General features: G+C 50.8%; 1 protein-coding gene across 3 annotated transcripts in view; it reads right to left on the bottom strand.

The window, feature by feature from the left end:
• Positions 1-3,107: 3,107 nt before the first annotated feature.
• The window catches only part of GFOD2 (Gfo/Idh/MocA-like oxidoreductase domain containing 2), a 55,177-nt gene continuing 42,871 nt past the window's right edge, over positions 3,108-15,413 (bottom strand). For all 3 annotated transcript variants that reach the window (XM_055298607.2, XM_063611783.1, XM_063611784.1), the window contains exons 2-3: positions 14,636-14,981; positions 3,108-4,943 (exon numbers count right to left, since the gene is read on the bottom strand). In XM_055298607.2, coding sequence (XP_055154582.1) covers positions 4,045-4,943; positions 14,636-14,894 — 1,158 coding nt within the window. In that variant the 5' untranslated portion in view covers positions 14,895-14,981 and the 3' untranslated portion in view covers positions 3,108-4,044. The remainder of the gene's footprint in view (positions 4,944-14,635; positions 14,982-15,413) is intronic.

Here is a 15,413-nt window from a genome sequence, read left to right as displayed (position 1 = left end):
ATCATCCCCCAAACCTCAGCGTCACACAGTATACCCATGTAACAAACTTGCACATGTACCCCCCAAATGTAAAATAAAAGTTGAAATTATATATTCAAAACAAGTGGCCGGGTGCAGTGGTTCATGCCTGTAATCCTAGCACCTTGGGAGGCTGAGGAGGGGCGGATCACTTAGGCCAGAAGTTCAAGACCAGCCTGGACTATGTGGTGAAACCCCGTCTCTACTAAAAATACAAAAATTAGGCTGGGGGCGGTGGCTCATGCCTATAATCCCAGCACTTTGGGAGGCCGAGGTGGGCAGATCACGAGGTCAGGAGTTCGAAACCAGCCAGCCTGGCCAACATGGTGAAACCCCATCTCTACTAAAAATACAAAAAAATTAGCTGGGCAATGGTGGCATGTGCCTGTAATCCCAGCTACCTGGGAGGCTGAGGCAGGGGAATTGCTTGAACCAGGGGGGTGGAGGTTGCAGTGAGCCGAGATCGCGCCACTCCACTCCAGCCTAGGCAATGAAAGTGAAACTCCGTCTCAAAAACAAACAAACAAACAAAAAAACCCAAAATTAGCCAGGTATGGTGGCTGCAGTCCCAGCTACTTGGGAGGCTGAGGCAAGAGAATCGCTTGAACCCGGGAGGCGGAGGTGGCTGTGAGCCAAGGTGACGCCACTGCACTCCGGCCTGGGTGACAGAGTGAGACTCTGTCAAGAGAAGAAATAAATAAAGGACGGAGGGAGGGAGGGAAGGAAGGAAGGGAGGGAGGGAAGGAAGGAAGGAAGGGAGGGAGGGAGGGAAGGAAAGAGAAGAGAGAAAAGAGAAAGAAGAAAGAAAAAGAGAAAAAGAAAGAGAAAAGAAAGAAAGAAAAGAAAAGAAAAAAGAGAAGAGAGGGAGAGAGGGAGGGAGGGAGGGATGGAGGGACATGTAACCTCAGTTCAACTGAGGACCAAGGCTGTGGAACCACAGGTTGGGAGATGGCTACTTTGCTGAGGTCAGAAGTGGTGACCAGGCAGTCCTCCAGCTGACTCCTGAGAGAGAGAGGTGGTGCCTTCCAGGCAGAGGACATGCCAGGGACAAAGCCCTGCTAGTATGGAAGCTGCCACCTCTGCAGGAGGGCTCTTAGTGTGGCTGGAGAGGAGGGCATGGCCATATGGAAACCAGGTTGGGCAAGTCCGGGGGTGAGGAGGAGGGGTGTGGACATGGAGGGATCTTGGCGTGACATTCAGGAGAGGCTGCTTGGCCAGCAGGGTGATGGGCAGAACAGGAAAGGAAGCGGCTGCCATCGTCTGGGTGGAAACAGTCCTGGATTTGGCTGGAGGTTGAAGAATAAGCGACAGGTATTTGGGAAGTTCTCTTCTGGTTGCTGTATCTGACAAGCAAAGCTAACTGCATTTTTACTGTCCTGGAAAAACTTTATTTTGACCTGAGGAAGAGCTGTTAACATCCTGAGATTTGGAAACAGGTCCTGGGAGATGCTACTGCCTTCTTCCAGGAGGGGGTGCTCCTGGACAAGTCTGGAACCAGTGTGGGTTCACTCACCTGTGGAGACCAGAACCCTGTGGGCTCCCTTGGCCACAGGCATCTGGGCACATCTGTCTTCCCCATCCCCAGTGTGGGACTGACCAGCTCTGATGCCCAGGATAACTCGATGGTAAAGACGTCTGAGGGAAGGGGCCATGCACCCCTCTGGCCATGAATCTAGGCTCTGGGGATTCCCTCAGATGAACCGGTGTCCTCATTAAAGTAGCTCTGCACTAAGCCCACTGCAGTACCCCCCCAGCACATTCTGGGAACCTGAGTGCCATTCTGGGTTGGCCACATGGCCCTTTCTTATGTGGGAGCATCTAAGTCGGGCTTGTGCTTTCCTGGTCAATTCCCACATTTCAGAGTGACCTCGACATCCTAGCAACACATGGGAGGACTGAGCTGAGCTAACTGACCCAGGGACAAGGGGGCAGCCTCCCTCGGTGTCCTGCCTGGTGGTGGGTGCTGTCTGCACTTCACCTCCACCAGGCCGAGGCTCCTGCCACAGGGAGGGGCAATGCCATGCCCTCGGGTCTGAAGATTCCCAAATGCTGGAAGGAAGTGTGGTTCAAGGTCAGGCTCTGTGGTTAGATGGTCCTGACTAGGCTCCCGGCTCCATCATGTACAATCTACAGGAGGCAAGTAGCTTTGCCCTCTGCCTGCATTTTATGATCTGAATGATGAGAATATTTACCGTCAGAGAGTGGTTTGGAGATTAAGTGAAATAATAACATACATGTTTGCCCTGAGGGTCAGCATGCAGTAGGCACACTCCAACCCTATCCCTTGTTATTCCCTCTCACAAGGACATCTGAATCCAGGAAATGACAGGAAAACAAGCCTAGTGACTTCTAGAAGAGGTGCCAAGAGGAAGAGGAAGCCCTCCCTGGGCTTTTCTGGCAAGGAGCCCAGGGCAGGGCAGAGAGCAGAAGGTTAGAGAAGGGAACAGAACTTGGTCCAGGCTGAACGACCCTGGCAGGCTGGTCAAAGAAGCAAACGGGAGGGCATGTCCTTTCTCAACACCGCACCCCCCCTCCTCTCCCCCACCCCCCACCTCTGGCAGAGGTGGGTGGGCAGCTGGCCCTGTGCAGAGCAGTCAAGAGCATGGTGGGTGATTGGCCCTCCGGTCCAGCCACAGCTGCTCCATAGGGCACGCCTGGAGCTCTTCTTCCTCCTCCTCACCCTGTGCCACCTCCCTGAAACCACTACTCCCCGCCACCTCAAGGGCACTCCAGCAGCCAACACCGTGACATTAAGAACAGAACCCCTCCTGACCTCCAGCCCAGTGAGGCCCCAAACTCTCCCGCTATCTGCTGAGACGGCAGGCCCAGCAGCAGCCCATTAGGAAGTCCTGAGTCCTGTTCTCTGAGGAAATCTTTTCTTCGGAGGCTCCTGGGATTTGGCTATGAGGGAACAGGCAGGAGACGAGGGCTGGCAGGGGCAGTCGCCCGTGTGGCACAGTTGGCGGTGATGACCCACGGCTGGCTCCGAGTTGCTGTGGAGCAATGAGTAAAGAGAAAAACTCCCTACCAGCCAGAAACCTTTCAGTATTAAAGAAACCCAACCTACCATACAAAAACTACATGCCATGTCCTATTTTCTGAATTATTTATTAACATTTCTCAGATGTTCTAAAGCCCTCCCTTGCCTCCTCTCTGCCAAATCAGGGCCCTCTGTCCTACTTCAAACGCCCAAGAGCTCACTTAATAAAGCAAACCCAAGTCCCCACCTGGGAAGGGCCTGGTCACATGGGAGGGCAGGTGAGGATCCCTGAGGGACAGCCTGTTGCCCTCACTGTTCCTGAGATGCCCCAGCCCAAGAAGAAAACAAAACTTCTCATCATTTCTCCTCGGGCCTCAGCCGAGCTGGCCCCTGTTGTGCTTTCTCACCCCGTAAGGACTGCGGATCAGGCTGAAAGACTCACCAGGGTAAGCCTTTCCTGGTCCCACTCACTGGCATTGCCACGAGGAGGCCCAGCGGCAGCTCTGCCCTGTGCAAGCCGTGATAACCTGGCAATAGGAACATTTGCTGCCCTGCAAGTCTGAGGAGCAGGTGAGCCACTGGAGGGGGCGATGTCCCAGGGCCACCTCTGGCTTCACCCAGACTCATTTAATGAAAGACACTGTCTCGGGCCGGGCGTGGTGGCTCACGCTTGTAATCCCAGCACTTTGGGAGGCCGAGGCGGGCGGATCACGAGGTCAGGAGATCGAGACCACGGTGAAACCCCGTCTCTACCAAAAATACAAAAAATTAGCCGGGCGTGGTGGCGGGCGCCTGTAGTCCCAGCTACTCGGAGAGGCTGAGGCAGGAGAATGGCATGAACCCGGGAGGCGGAGCTTGCAGTGAGCCGAGATCGCACCACTGCACTCCAGCCTGGGTGACAGAGCAAGACTCAGTCTCAAAAAAAAAAAAAGAAAAAAAAAAAAAAAGAAAGACACTGTCTCTGCTAGGGCCAAGCCCCTGTCATGTCTGGCTCCTGTTCTCCTCCCTGGTCCCTCTGCCCGGTGGCAAGGAGCCCAGGTGCAGGCTCATAGGTTGTTCCGCTGAAGTGCCTCACACAGGTTCTGGTTGGTGTCGGGCTCCTCTGTGAGCACCTCCACAGCCTCCCACTCCCCGGATCGGCTTGACCTCTTGATGGCATCCACCACGCTCTGCATGTACAGCCCATCCTCGAAGGAGGCGGCCATGGAGACAGGGGCGTGGTCCCAGGTGCGGCGGTCGCCCTGCCCCTGGAAGGACTGGCGCAAGGCCTGCACCATGTAGACCATACCCTTCAGGTACAGCAGCGGGACGTCCTGGGGCCCCTGCTCAGGCAGCCCCGCGCCCACGGCCAGCGAGTCCCTCAACAGCAGCTCCTCTTGCGTGGCAGAGTTCTTCTGCCCATAGAGGTCGGCTCCTCGGGCGACGAGGCGTCCTGCAGAGCCTACCACCATGACTTCATGCACAAAGGCGCCCGGCATGTTGAAGTTGAGTGTCACTGTGCTACACACACCCCCACCCATGAGCATCTGGAAGAAACAGAAGTCATCGCTGGTGACGTGCCGGATGCCACGGATGGCAGCGTTCTGCCTCACGAATGTCTTGAGCAGCCCGTGCACCTTCTCGGCTCTCCGGCCAGTCAGGTGGGTCAGCAGGTCCACAATGTAGGTCCCCATGGTGTGCAGGCCCCCGCCGCCCATGAGCTCATCACAGATCCAGCCATAGCTGGGGCTCAGCAGGCTGCCTGAGTAGATGCGGGCATCGCAGATCATCACCGCTCCCACGTAGTGCTCCGAGATCAGCTGCTTCATGCGCACAAAGGCAGGCAGGAAGCGCAGCACATTCCCTACCAGGCTCATGAGCTGTGGGTAGTAGCGCGAGGCTGTCACCATCCGGAAGGCATCCACCGATGTTGCTGCCTTCTCGCAAACCACATTCTTCCCAATACCTAACAATAGGACACAACAGGAAATCTCAAAGTTTCAAGGGGGAATCTCCAGCATGTCTGTCTGCCCTGAGGATTTTGGACTTGTCTGCCTTACAACTGCATGAACTAATTTTTTTTTTTTCTTTTTTGTAGAGGTGGAGTCTTGCTATGCTGCCCAGGCTAGTCTCAAACTCCTGGCCTCAAGTAATCCTCCACCTTGGCCTCCTGAGTAAGTGGGACGACAGGTCTATACCACCACACCTGGCTAATTTTAATTTTTTTTTTGTAGAGATGGGGTCTTCCTGTGTTGCCTAAGGTGGTCTAGAACTCCTGGGCCCAACTGATCCTCCTGCCTTGGCCTCCCAAAGTGCTGAGATTACAGGTGTGAGCCACCATGCCTGGCCCCAATTTCTTCAAATAAATCTCTGTCTTAAACACCCTATTGGTTCTGTTTCTCTGGAGAACCCTGAATAACACAGGTGGGCTAGAGAGGTGGGCACACTTCATGGACGTGTCTCTATGTTGTCATGCATTTATTAGGTCATCAGCTTGGGGCAAGGGAATCTAACCTATTTTCCAGGGGATGGGCTAGTCATAACTCCTACTCTTAGTCACAACTCCAGAGAGGGCCCTAAGATTCCCTGCAGATTGTTCTCTGAAAACACTGGTCCAACAAGTTAGAGTGGCCCAAGGCTAGAAAATGCTTGGCTCCGGCAGGAAGGGAAGGAAGTGAGAATACCCTTTTTACCCTCATACCCATTCTGGGTACACTGAAGCCAACATGCACCCAGAGCTAAACAAAGCTGGACAAAGCCCTGAAGAGAGTGCTAGAGGATGAGCAGCTGGAAACTGAAGGGATGAATGCTGCTCCATGTTTCAAGATGAAAGCTCGTGAGGATATGAGCAGCCATGAGACACTAACACCTGCAGTGTTCCTGTGAGCTTCGTGTGGTTCAAGTCGAAGAAAATCCTGTGCTAATACCTTAAATAGAAAACTTAGAAAGCCCAAAAAGCAGTATGGACTAGACGCATACATAAGTTTACAAGTCATAGTAAGCCAGGAAGGGTAAAGACACCCTGGCAAAAACCCACGAAAAAGCTCTCCAATGTGCAATTGCTTTTCGGAATAAAAGCCAGTCCTTACAAAGGCCCCACCCATAAGGTCTTCATATATGATCTGTGCACTCCTCCAAAATTTTCCTTTTTTTAAAAAAATATTGAGATACAGTCTCACTCTCTTGCCCAGGCTGGAGTGCAGTGGCATGATCTCGGATCACTGCAACTTCCACCTCCCGGGTTCAAGCTGTTCTCTTGCTACAGCCTCCTGAGTAGCTGGGATTACAGGTGCCCACCACCACGCCCGGCTAACTTTTGTATTTTTAGTGGAGACAGGGTTTCTCCATGTTGGCCAGACTGGTCTCCAACTCCTGACCTCAGGTGATCCACCCCCTTGGCCTCCCAAAGTGCTGGGATTAAGGCATGAGCTGCCATGTCTGGCCATTCCAAAATTTTGTTTTTGATATCTTTGCCTCCTGTGGTCTCTCGGCTGCTCATCCTGCTCTAGGCACTGAATGTGAGATGGGGGCTACTGTGCAGAAGGACTTGGGGACTGGGGAGAGGCAATGATCACAAAATGCTGAAGGACTGAGAAGGCAGGGCTGGGTTAGGAAACGAGACTGAAAGCATTACACAGAGCCTATATGCAATGTGGAAAACTGGATACCAAGTCTTGGCCTGGATTAATTCATGTGCTTACCCTTCTAGTTGAAGCCCATCTGGGCAATGTGTGCACCTGGGCTTCACCTCCACGGCCATCCAGGCTCCACTCTAGCACTCCACAGGTACTTCCTGGTTGGAGGGGCAGCCTTAGGCCTGGATGCCTGTGACCTGGGGCAACCGAGTCAAGAATGTGCCTTCTCTAGGTATGTGCATCTTCAGTAACCATGGTGCTCATCTTCCCTCAGGCCCCCAAACATTTTCTGAATGTTTTCAGATTAGGTAATGGTTAAGACATAGATTATTTCTGATGGCTCACTGCAGGGTGCAGCTTACCCTGATGGACCAATATGGATTCTGTTCACACAGGCTCAGGAGGGGCCAGCCTGCAGCAGAAACAATAGTAACTACAGACAATAAATCTTGCAACAAAAACTAAGAAAACTTTATAGAAATGGCCGATGTCTTGGCCGGGCATGGTGGCTCAGGCCTATAATCTCAGCACTTTGGGAGGCCAAGGTGGGTGGATCACCTGAGGTTGGGAGTTTGAGACCAGCCTAACTAGCAGGAAGAAACCCCGTCTCTACTAAAAATACAAAATTAGCTGGGCGTGGTGGCACATGCCTGTAATCCCAGCTACTCGGGAGGCCGAGGCAGGAAAATCACTTGAACCCGGGAGGTGGAGGTTGCGGTGAGCCGAGATCGCGCCATTGCACGCCAGCCTGGGCGACAAGAGCGAAACTCTGTGTCTCAAAAAAAAAAAACAAAAAAAAACAAAAGGCCGGGCGCGGTGGCTCACGCTTGTAATCCTAGCACTTTGGGAGACCGAGGCGGGCGGATCACGAGGTCAGGAGATCGAGACCACGGTGAAACCCTGTCTCTACTAAAAATACAAAAAATTAGCCGGGCGTGGTGGCAGGCGCCTGTAGTCCCAGCTACTCGGAGAGGCTGAGGCAGGAGAATGGCGTGAACGCGGGAGGCAGAGCTTGCAGTGAGCCGAGATCGCGCCACTGCACTCCAGCCTGGGCGACAGAGCGAGACTCCGTCTCAAAAAAAAAAAAAAAAAAAAGAAAAAGAAAAAGAAATGGCCGACGTCCCACATGATGGATGGGCCCCAGGACAACTGACTACCCAGGAAGAGTCAATTACTGGTGCTGGACTCAAGCTTTGGAGCCAGAAATTCCTGTGCTCAAATCTTGGCTCTCTCACTTCATTGCTAGATGATCTGGGAAGTTTCTAAACTTCTCTGGGTTTTTGTTTACTACTATAACTGTAAAGCAGGATTTTACAGTTACAGGGAAGAAAGGAGGCCTAAGGCAACCAAAGCAGTATATGTAAAGTACCTGGCTCAGTACAGCTGTCAACAGTACATTTTATTACCATCACCAAGGGAGGGATTCAGCGTCATAAATACAGGGAAAAAAAGCCCATTGTGACTTGGATTTTAAGATGGCTGGGCGTGGTGGCTCACGCTTATAATCCCAGCACTTTGGGAGGCCAAGGTGGGAGGATCACTTGAGTTCAGGAGTTCAAAATCAGCCTGGGCAACACAGCAAGACCTAGTATCCATTTAAAAAATAAATAAAAAATAAGCCAGGTGTGGTGGCGTGTACCTGTAGCCCCAGCTACTTGGGAGGCTGAGGTAGGAGGATCCCTTGAGTCCAGGAGATCGGGGCTGCAGTTAGCTACGATCAAGCCACTGCGCTCCAGCATGGGTGACAGAATGAGACTTTGTCTCAAATAAATAAATAAATAAATAGACTCACATAGAAACTACATTTTCCAGGTAAATAATTTCTTTTCTTTTTTTTTTTTTTTGAGACAGAGTTTTGCTCTTGTTGCCCAGGCTGGAGTGCAATGGTGCGATCTCAGCTCACTGCAACCTCTGCCTCCTGGGTTCAAGCAATTTTCCTGCCTCAGCCTCCTGAGGTAGCTGGGATTACAGGTGCCTGCCACCATGCCCAACTAATTTTTTTGTATTTTTAGTAGAGATGGGGTTTCACCATGTTGGCCAGGCTGGTCTTGAACTCCTGACCTTAGGTGATCCACCCGCCTTGGCTGCCCAAAGTGCTGGGATTACAGGCGTGAGCCACCGTGTTGGTCCCAGGTAAATAATTTCTGTGTTCTGTATTTTGAAAATCTGATTTAGTTTCTTCTGCCTTTTTTTAAGAGACAGGGTCTTGGCCAGGCGCGGAGGCTCACACCTGTAATCTCAGCACTTTGGGAGGCTGAGGCGGGTGGATCACAAGGTCAGGGGTTCGAGACCACCCTGACCAACATGATGAAACCCTATCTCTACTAAAAATGTAAAAATTAGCTGGGCGGGGTGGCGGGCGCCTGTAATCCCAGCTACTCAGGAGGCTGAGGCAGGATAATTGTTTGAACCCGGGAGGCGGAAGTTGTAGTAAGCCGAGATGGTGCCACTGCCCTCTAGCCTGGGCAACAGAGCGAGACTCCGTCTCAAAAAAAAAAGAAAAAAAAGAGACAGGGTCTTGCTTTGTCACTTAGCTGGAGTGTAGTAGCGGGATTCTGGTTCACTGCAGTCTTGGTCTGGGCTCAAGCAGAGCCTTCCTCCCAGCTTTCCAAGTAGCAAGGACCATAGATGCGTGACAGCACGCCCAGCTGATTTTTAAACTTTTTGTAAATACAGGGTCTTGCTACGTTGCCCAGGCTGGTCTCAAACTCCTGGCCTCAGGTGATCCTCCTGCCTTGGCCTCCCAAAGTGCCAGGATAACAGTCATGAGCCACCGTGCCCAACCCATGTTGATTTTATAATGTCTTTTTAGAAAATCAAATTTTCAGGCTGGGTGAGGTGGCTCACAGGTGTGGCAGTGCACAGCTGTAGTCCCAGATACACAAGAGGCTAGGGTGGAAGAATCACTTGAGTCCAGGAGTTAGAGGCTGCAGTAAGCTATGATCAAGCCACTGTACTCCAGCCTGGATGACAGAGCAAGACTCTGTCTCAAAAAATAAATGAAATCAAAATGAATACAGAGGAGTTGTTTTATCATACGTACTGTTTATTAGGCCTCCCCAAGAGTCAAGCCCAGCCTGGCCCCCTGGTAGCTCACATCCTGACCAAGCCCACAGGAGACAAATTGGTGCCTCTGGTCAACCCTTCCCCCTCCTCTCACTTCCTACCCCCACCTCTGCCACCTTGACCCTGAAGAACCCCACAGAGCACCTGTCACTTGTACTTATGGGCATCTTAGGTAGGCCTGAACTCCCAGGATTACAAACCTCAGTGCTGTAGCAAGGAACAAGGCATGTGGATTGGTAGTCTATGACATCATTCAATCTCTTCGATTTATTTATTTATTTTTTTAATATATATTTTGTTATTATACTTTAAGTTCTAGGGTACATGTGCACAACATGCAGGTTACACATGGATACACGTGCCATGTTGGTGTGAATCTCTTCAATTTATGACACTTCAATCTCCTGCTCTTCTTTAATAAAAGAAGCTTTACAACATGTACTAGCAGGACAATAAAGAACGGCCAGCCAAGTGTCACATACCTGGGATAGGGTGGCCAGGCCCTTGCACGCAGCCCAGCAGGGAGAGTAGCCCCTGCTAGCACTACTGCTTCTGGAGGGTCTCCAGTGCTTCTCCACACTTGTGGGCCTTCCAGATTAGGGATAAGACAATCGCAGTTCTGGGGGTGATTTTTGCCATTTGGCTGCTGAACACCTATGGCTGACCAGGGAGGGATGTAATGAGGAAATGAGGTCTCAGACACCCCACCTGAGAGCTGCTGTTCTGGCCAACTCAGAAGCCTCCTGCTATAATGCCTCACTGTGGTGGCGACAGAGTGGATACTGCAGTGTGAGGCAGAGAGGAGGTGGGTTGAGAGGAAAAAGGACTTTTATGACTGCTAGGAGTTTGGTGGTAATAAAACTAGGATAAGGAATCCCGTTTCATGCCTCAAGAGGTGAGGAAAGAGGGAAAGACCTCTCTTCTTGAACCTGAAAAATAGTTTGTTTTTGTTTTTTTAGATGGGGTCTCGCTTTGTTACCCAGGCTGGAGTGCAGTGGTATAATCTTGGCTCACTGCAACCTCCGCCTCCTGGGCTCAAGCTAACCTCCCACCTCAGCCACCCGAGTAGCTGGGACCACAGGTGCATGCCACTGTGCCCAGCTAATTTTTTGTATTTTTGGTAGAGATGGCGTTTCATCATGTTGCCCAGGCTGGTATTTAACTCCTGAGTTCAAGTGATCTGCCCGCCTTGGCCTCCCAAAGTGCTGGATTAGAGGTGTGAGGCATTGCGCCCAACCCTGAACAACAGCACTCTTAAACTTAGGGCCCAGTAGTATCAGTGTGGGACTACAAGGACATCTTGAGTTAAACAGGCTCCTGCGGGCTAGCTGTACAGAGTCTTTGGGTAGCCATGAAAGACATGTCTACCTGAGTTTATCTAGCTCTCCTGCCAGGAAGTCAAGGGAGAGATTAGAGAAGCTGAAATCTGCTGGGCACAGTGGCTCCCACCTATAATTCCAGCACTTTGGGGGGCCAAAGTAGGATGATTGCCTGAGGTTAGGAGTTGGAGACCAGCTTTAACAACATAGCGAGATCCTGTCTCTACAAAAATGTTTTCTTTTTTTTTTTTTTTGAGATGGAGTCTCGCTCTGTCACCCAGACTGGAGTGCAGTGGCGTGATCTCAGCTCACTGCAACCTCCATCTCCTGGGTTCAAGCAATTCTCCTGCCTCAGCCTCCTGAGTAGCTGGGACTATAGGCATGTGCCAACATGCCCAGCTAATTTTTGTATTTTTAGTATAGACAAGGTTTCACCAGGTTGGTCAGGCTGGTCTCAAACTCCAGACCTCGTGATCCGCCCGCCTCGGCCTCCCAAAGTGCTAGGATTACATGCATGAGCCACCATGCCTGGCCTGCAAACTTAGTGTTTTTCTAATGAACCACAGAAGTGCCAAGAATTGGGCACAGAAGCCCACCTTTTAGTGACAGACTTCAGAAAACATTCAACTGTGGCAAAGATGCTGGGGCACCTTGCACTTAAAATACAATTTCCTGAACCACTTCTGAACTGAAGAATAAAATATATTAGGGCCCTTCCCCTCTCCCCTTTAAGAAATTCATGGGAAAGCTTTAAGGATGAAATTGGAGGTAGAAGATGAAGAACATAGGTCAGACCAAAGCAGAAAACAAGATGCCATAAAAAGAGCTGTGATATGAAAAGTATATCTCTGGAAGGTAAGTCCAATCATTAATTTTAGGAAAAACTACTAACGAGGGCAAGAAATGATCTCATGGCCTTAGAAGTAAGGTAAAAATATAAAGCTCTAGCAAGGAGAGAAAAATCACAGCACAAAGACTTGGTAAAATGTAACCAAGGTGTCATTCCTTAATGTTCCTGGGCCTCAGTTTAATTCAAAATGATTGGATCAGTGGCTCTCGATCCTTCATGTCCACCAAAGTAACCTGCAAGGCTTGTTCAGACACAGATAGCTGGATCCCAGAGATTCAGTAGGTTTGGAGTAGGGCCTGAGAATTTAGATTTCTTTTTGTTTGTTTGTTTTTGAGACAGTCTTACTCTGTCACTCAAGCTGGAGTGCATGATTACTGCTCACTGCAGCCTCTATCTCCTGGGCTCAAGCAATCCTTCTGCCTCAGCCTCCCAAGTAGCTGGGACCACAGTCATGTGCCACCATGCCTGGCTAATTTTTAAACTTTTTTGTAGAGACGGGATCCCACTATGTTGCCCAGCTGAGAATTCAGTTTCTAACAAGCTCCCAGGTGATGCTGCTGCTGGTGGAGCATACCAAGAACCAGAAAAAAAGCAAGCTTGTTGCCAAAGAACCCTGGGGTTTTCTCTTTCTTCCTGTATAGCTTGGAAATGGTCTCTGTGGGGAACCCTAAAATTCAGGAAGAGGACTGAGAGCCTCCAGAGCTCTGGCTCTGGACACACCTCACCTTTCCAGCACGCATTCAAGCCACAAGGGATGGCAAGGAGTCAAGTGACCATAGCGGCTTGCTTCCCCTTGAACCAACTTGCTGCTAAAGTGTTGACTTAGGTCTATTTCTGAATTCAATCTGGGAGCCACCATCTGACCTCCCAAGTATTTGGTGACCAATGAATGAATAACTCCAATGTCACACATCCTCAGAGAGAGCTCTCTGGAAGAAACAAACAATAAGGCCAAAACTTACTTGCTCCAAATTGACAACCAGACAGACTGAAGTTCTTTCTCACTTCAATGAACATTTATCCTTCCCCACCCACCGGGCCAGAGGTGACAGACACCTTCATATGACACTCCTCAGAATGAGGGAAGAGATAAGTAGCAGACCCTGAGGTTTGCCACCATGGCAGTGGTCAGGAAGAGTGGAGGACAACCTCATGGCACCAGTTCCTCGACCTAGAGATCTTTGGCTGCATCAAAGAGACACTTGGCTCCTATCACCTCACATAAAACAGTTACTCAGTCAAGTAAGTATATGCTAGTTGAATTGTGACTATGTCTTCTGTCATCTACCTTGTAATGTGTGTTATTTCCAGTTGCCTCAGTTGGACTATAAAATCTGAAGGCAGGGAGGGGTCCAATCTAACACAGCTTTGAATGTCCAAAATGACATCAGGACAGTGACTGGCACACAGGAGGCATTAAAAAAATAATTGAGGCCGGGTGTGGTGGCTCATGCCTGTAATCTCAGCACTTTGGGAGGCCAAGGCAGGTGGATCACCTGAGGTCAAGAGTTCGAGACCAGCCTGGGCAACATGACAAAACCCCATCTGTACTAAAAATACAAAAATTAGCTGGGCATGGTGGCACATGCCTGTAGTCCTGGCTACTTGCAAAGCTGAGGCAGGAGTATCGCTTGAACCTGGGAGGTGGAGGTTGCAGTGAGCTGAGATTGCACCAATGCACACTCCAGCCTGGGCAACAGAGCGAGACTCCATCTAAAAAATAAAATAATAATAATAATTTAAAAAAAATGCTGGGCATGGTGGCTCACACCTGTAACCCCAGCACTTTGGGAGGCTGAGGCAGATGGATCACCTGAGGTCAGGGGTTCGAGACCAGCCTGGTCAACGTGGTGAAACCTGTCTCTACTAAAAATACAAAAATTAGCTGGGTGTGGTGGCAGGCACTTGTAATCCAGCTACTCGGGAGGCTGAGGCAGGAGAATCACTTGAACCCTGGAGGCGAAGGTTGCAGTGAGCCGGGATTGCACCATTGCACTCCAGCCTGGGCAACAAGAGCAAAACTCTGTCTCAAAATAAAATAAAAATTACTGGCTGAATGTTTACTGGTTTGTTTACTTAGTAAACTAGGTTCTGATTTATATTAGATAAAGAGAAGAAGTTGACTCCAGTTGACTGGAAAGAGAAGGCCAATGGGAACTGTAGGAGAACAGCTCAGCAGGCCATGCCCAGTCAGGGGCAGGAGGTTACCAAGCCCAAAACTTCCCAAGGGAGTGGAGATGTCACGTAAGCAGGCTGTCGACAGATCCTGTCAGGGAAGCCCAATGCTGGCACAGCCTTCCTGTCCTCCGGCAATACAAGACTGCAGTTTGGCAGGAAGGGTGTGTGCTCACTATAGTCAAATGCTGACAAAACATGGGAAATGGTAGCCTTGCTACACAGCCTCTCCTTCCTGTGGTGCTGTGTGCCCCAGAAATGGGAGAACAAACACACTAGTCACAACCAATTCCCCGCCACCCAGGGCTCTGATCTCTAACTTCACAGAGGCAAACTTTACGTTGCCTGAGATGCAACCATCTCCAGCCCCTTGATGGCTGTCTCTTAGAGTATTTCCTTAATTTCTGTTCAGGGATTTATAGATGGGAGGTAGGTTAGGCTATGTCTTTTTTCATGCCTTCCCCAAGCACTGCTTCAGGGACAAGTGATGTCCCAGAGTTCTCCTCCCTGCAGATGCAAGCCCAGGAAGGAGAGCTCAGAGGAGAGGAGTGACCCTCAGAGGACTGCCCAGAGGGAGACATGATCTGCCCCTGCTGTGGCCTGCCGGGCGTACCTAGAGCCTTCACGGATATCTGCCGGGTGAGTGGAGGGGGGATGCTGATGCACACCAGATCCACATCTTGATGCAGCAAGATGTCATCAGTCCGGCTGGTGTAGAAGGCGATGTTCATCTCCTCAGCAAGCTGCTTTGCCTCCTCCTCAGTCTTCCCCCACAGGGCCTCAACAGTGAACCCTTCTGCCCTCAGCAGCGGGACCAGAACTCGGGCGGAGCTGCCAGTCCCAAACACGCCCACTCCTGGCAGCATCTTCATCCCGGCCTCTCTCTTTACCAACTCATCTCCTCACAAGAGCCTCCGGCATGGATATGATCTTCCAAATGTCCTGGTCAGACATGGCTCCTAGAATAGCAAGCATTACACTGGTTATTACTGGAGAGGACACTCAGCTGAGGCTACTTTCTTTTTTTTTGAGATGGAGTCTCTCGCTCTGTCACCCAGGCTGGAGTGCAGTGGTGCAAAGGCTACTTTCAAATACAGAAGTAACAAGTTCTCTGCCAGAAAAGCACAAATGAGGGCCGGGCGCGGTGGCTCACACTTGTAATCCCAGCACTTTGGGAGGCCGAGGCAGGCGGATCACGAGGTCAGGAGATCGAGACCACGGTGAAACCCCGTCTCTACTAAAAATACAAAAAATTAGCCAGGCGTGGTGGCGGGCGCCTGTAGTCCCAGCTACTCAGAGAGGCTGAGGCAGGAGAATGGCGTGAACCCAGGAGGCGGAGCTTGCAGTGAGCCGAGATTGCGCCACTGCACTCCAGCCTGGGCAACAGAGCA

Source organism: Symphalangus syndactylus, chromosome 11 (assembly GCF_028878055.3).
Source record: "Symphalangus syndactylus isolate Jambi chromosome 11, NHGRI_mSymSyn1-v2.1_pri, whole genome shotgun sequence".
Classification (NCBI taxonomy): domain Eukaryota; kingdom Metazoa; phylum Chordata; class Mammalia; order Primates; family Hylobatidae; genus Symphalangus; species Symphalangus syndactylus.
This window is presented reverse-complemented; position numbering and strand designations above follow the sequence as displayed.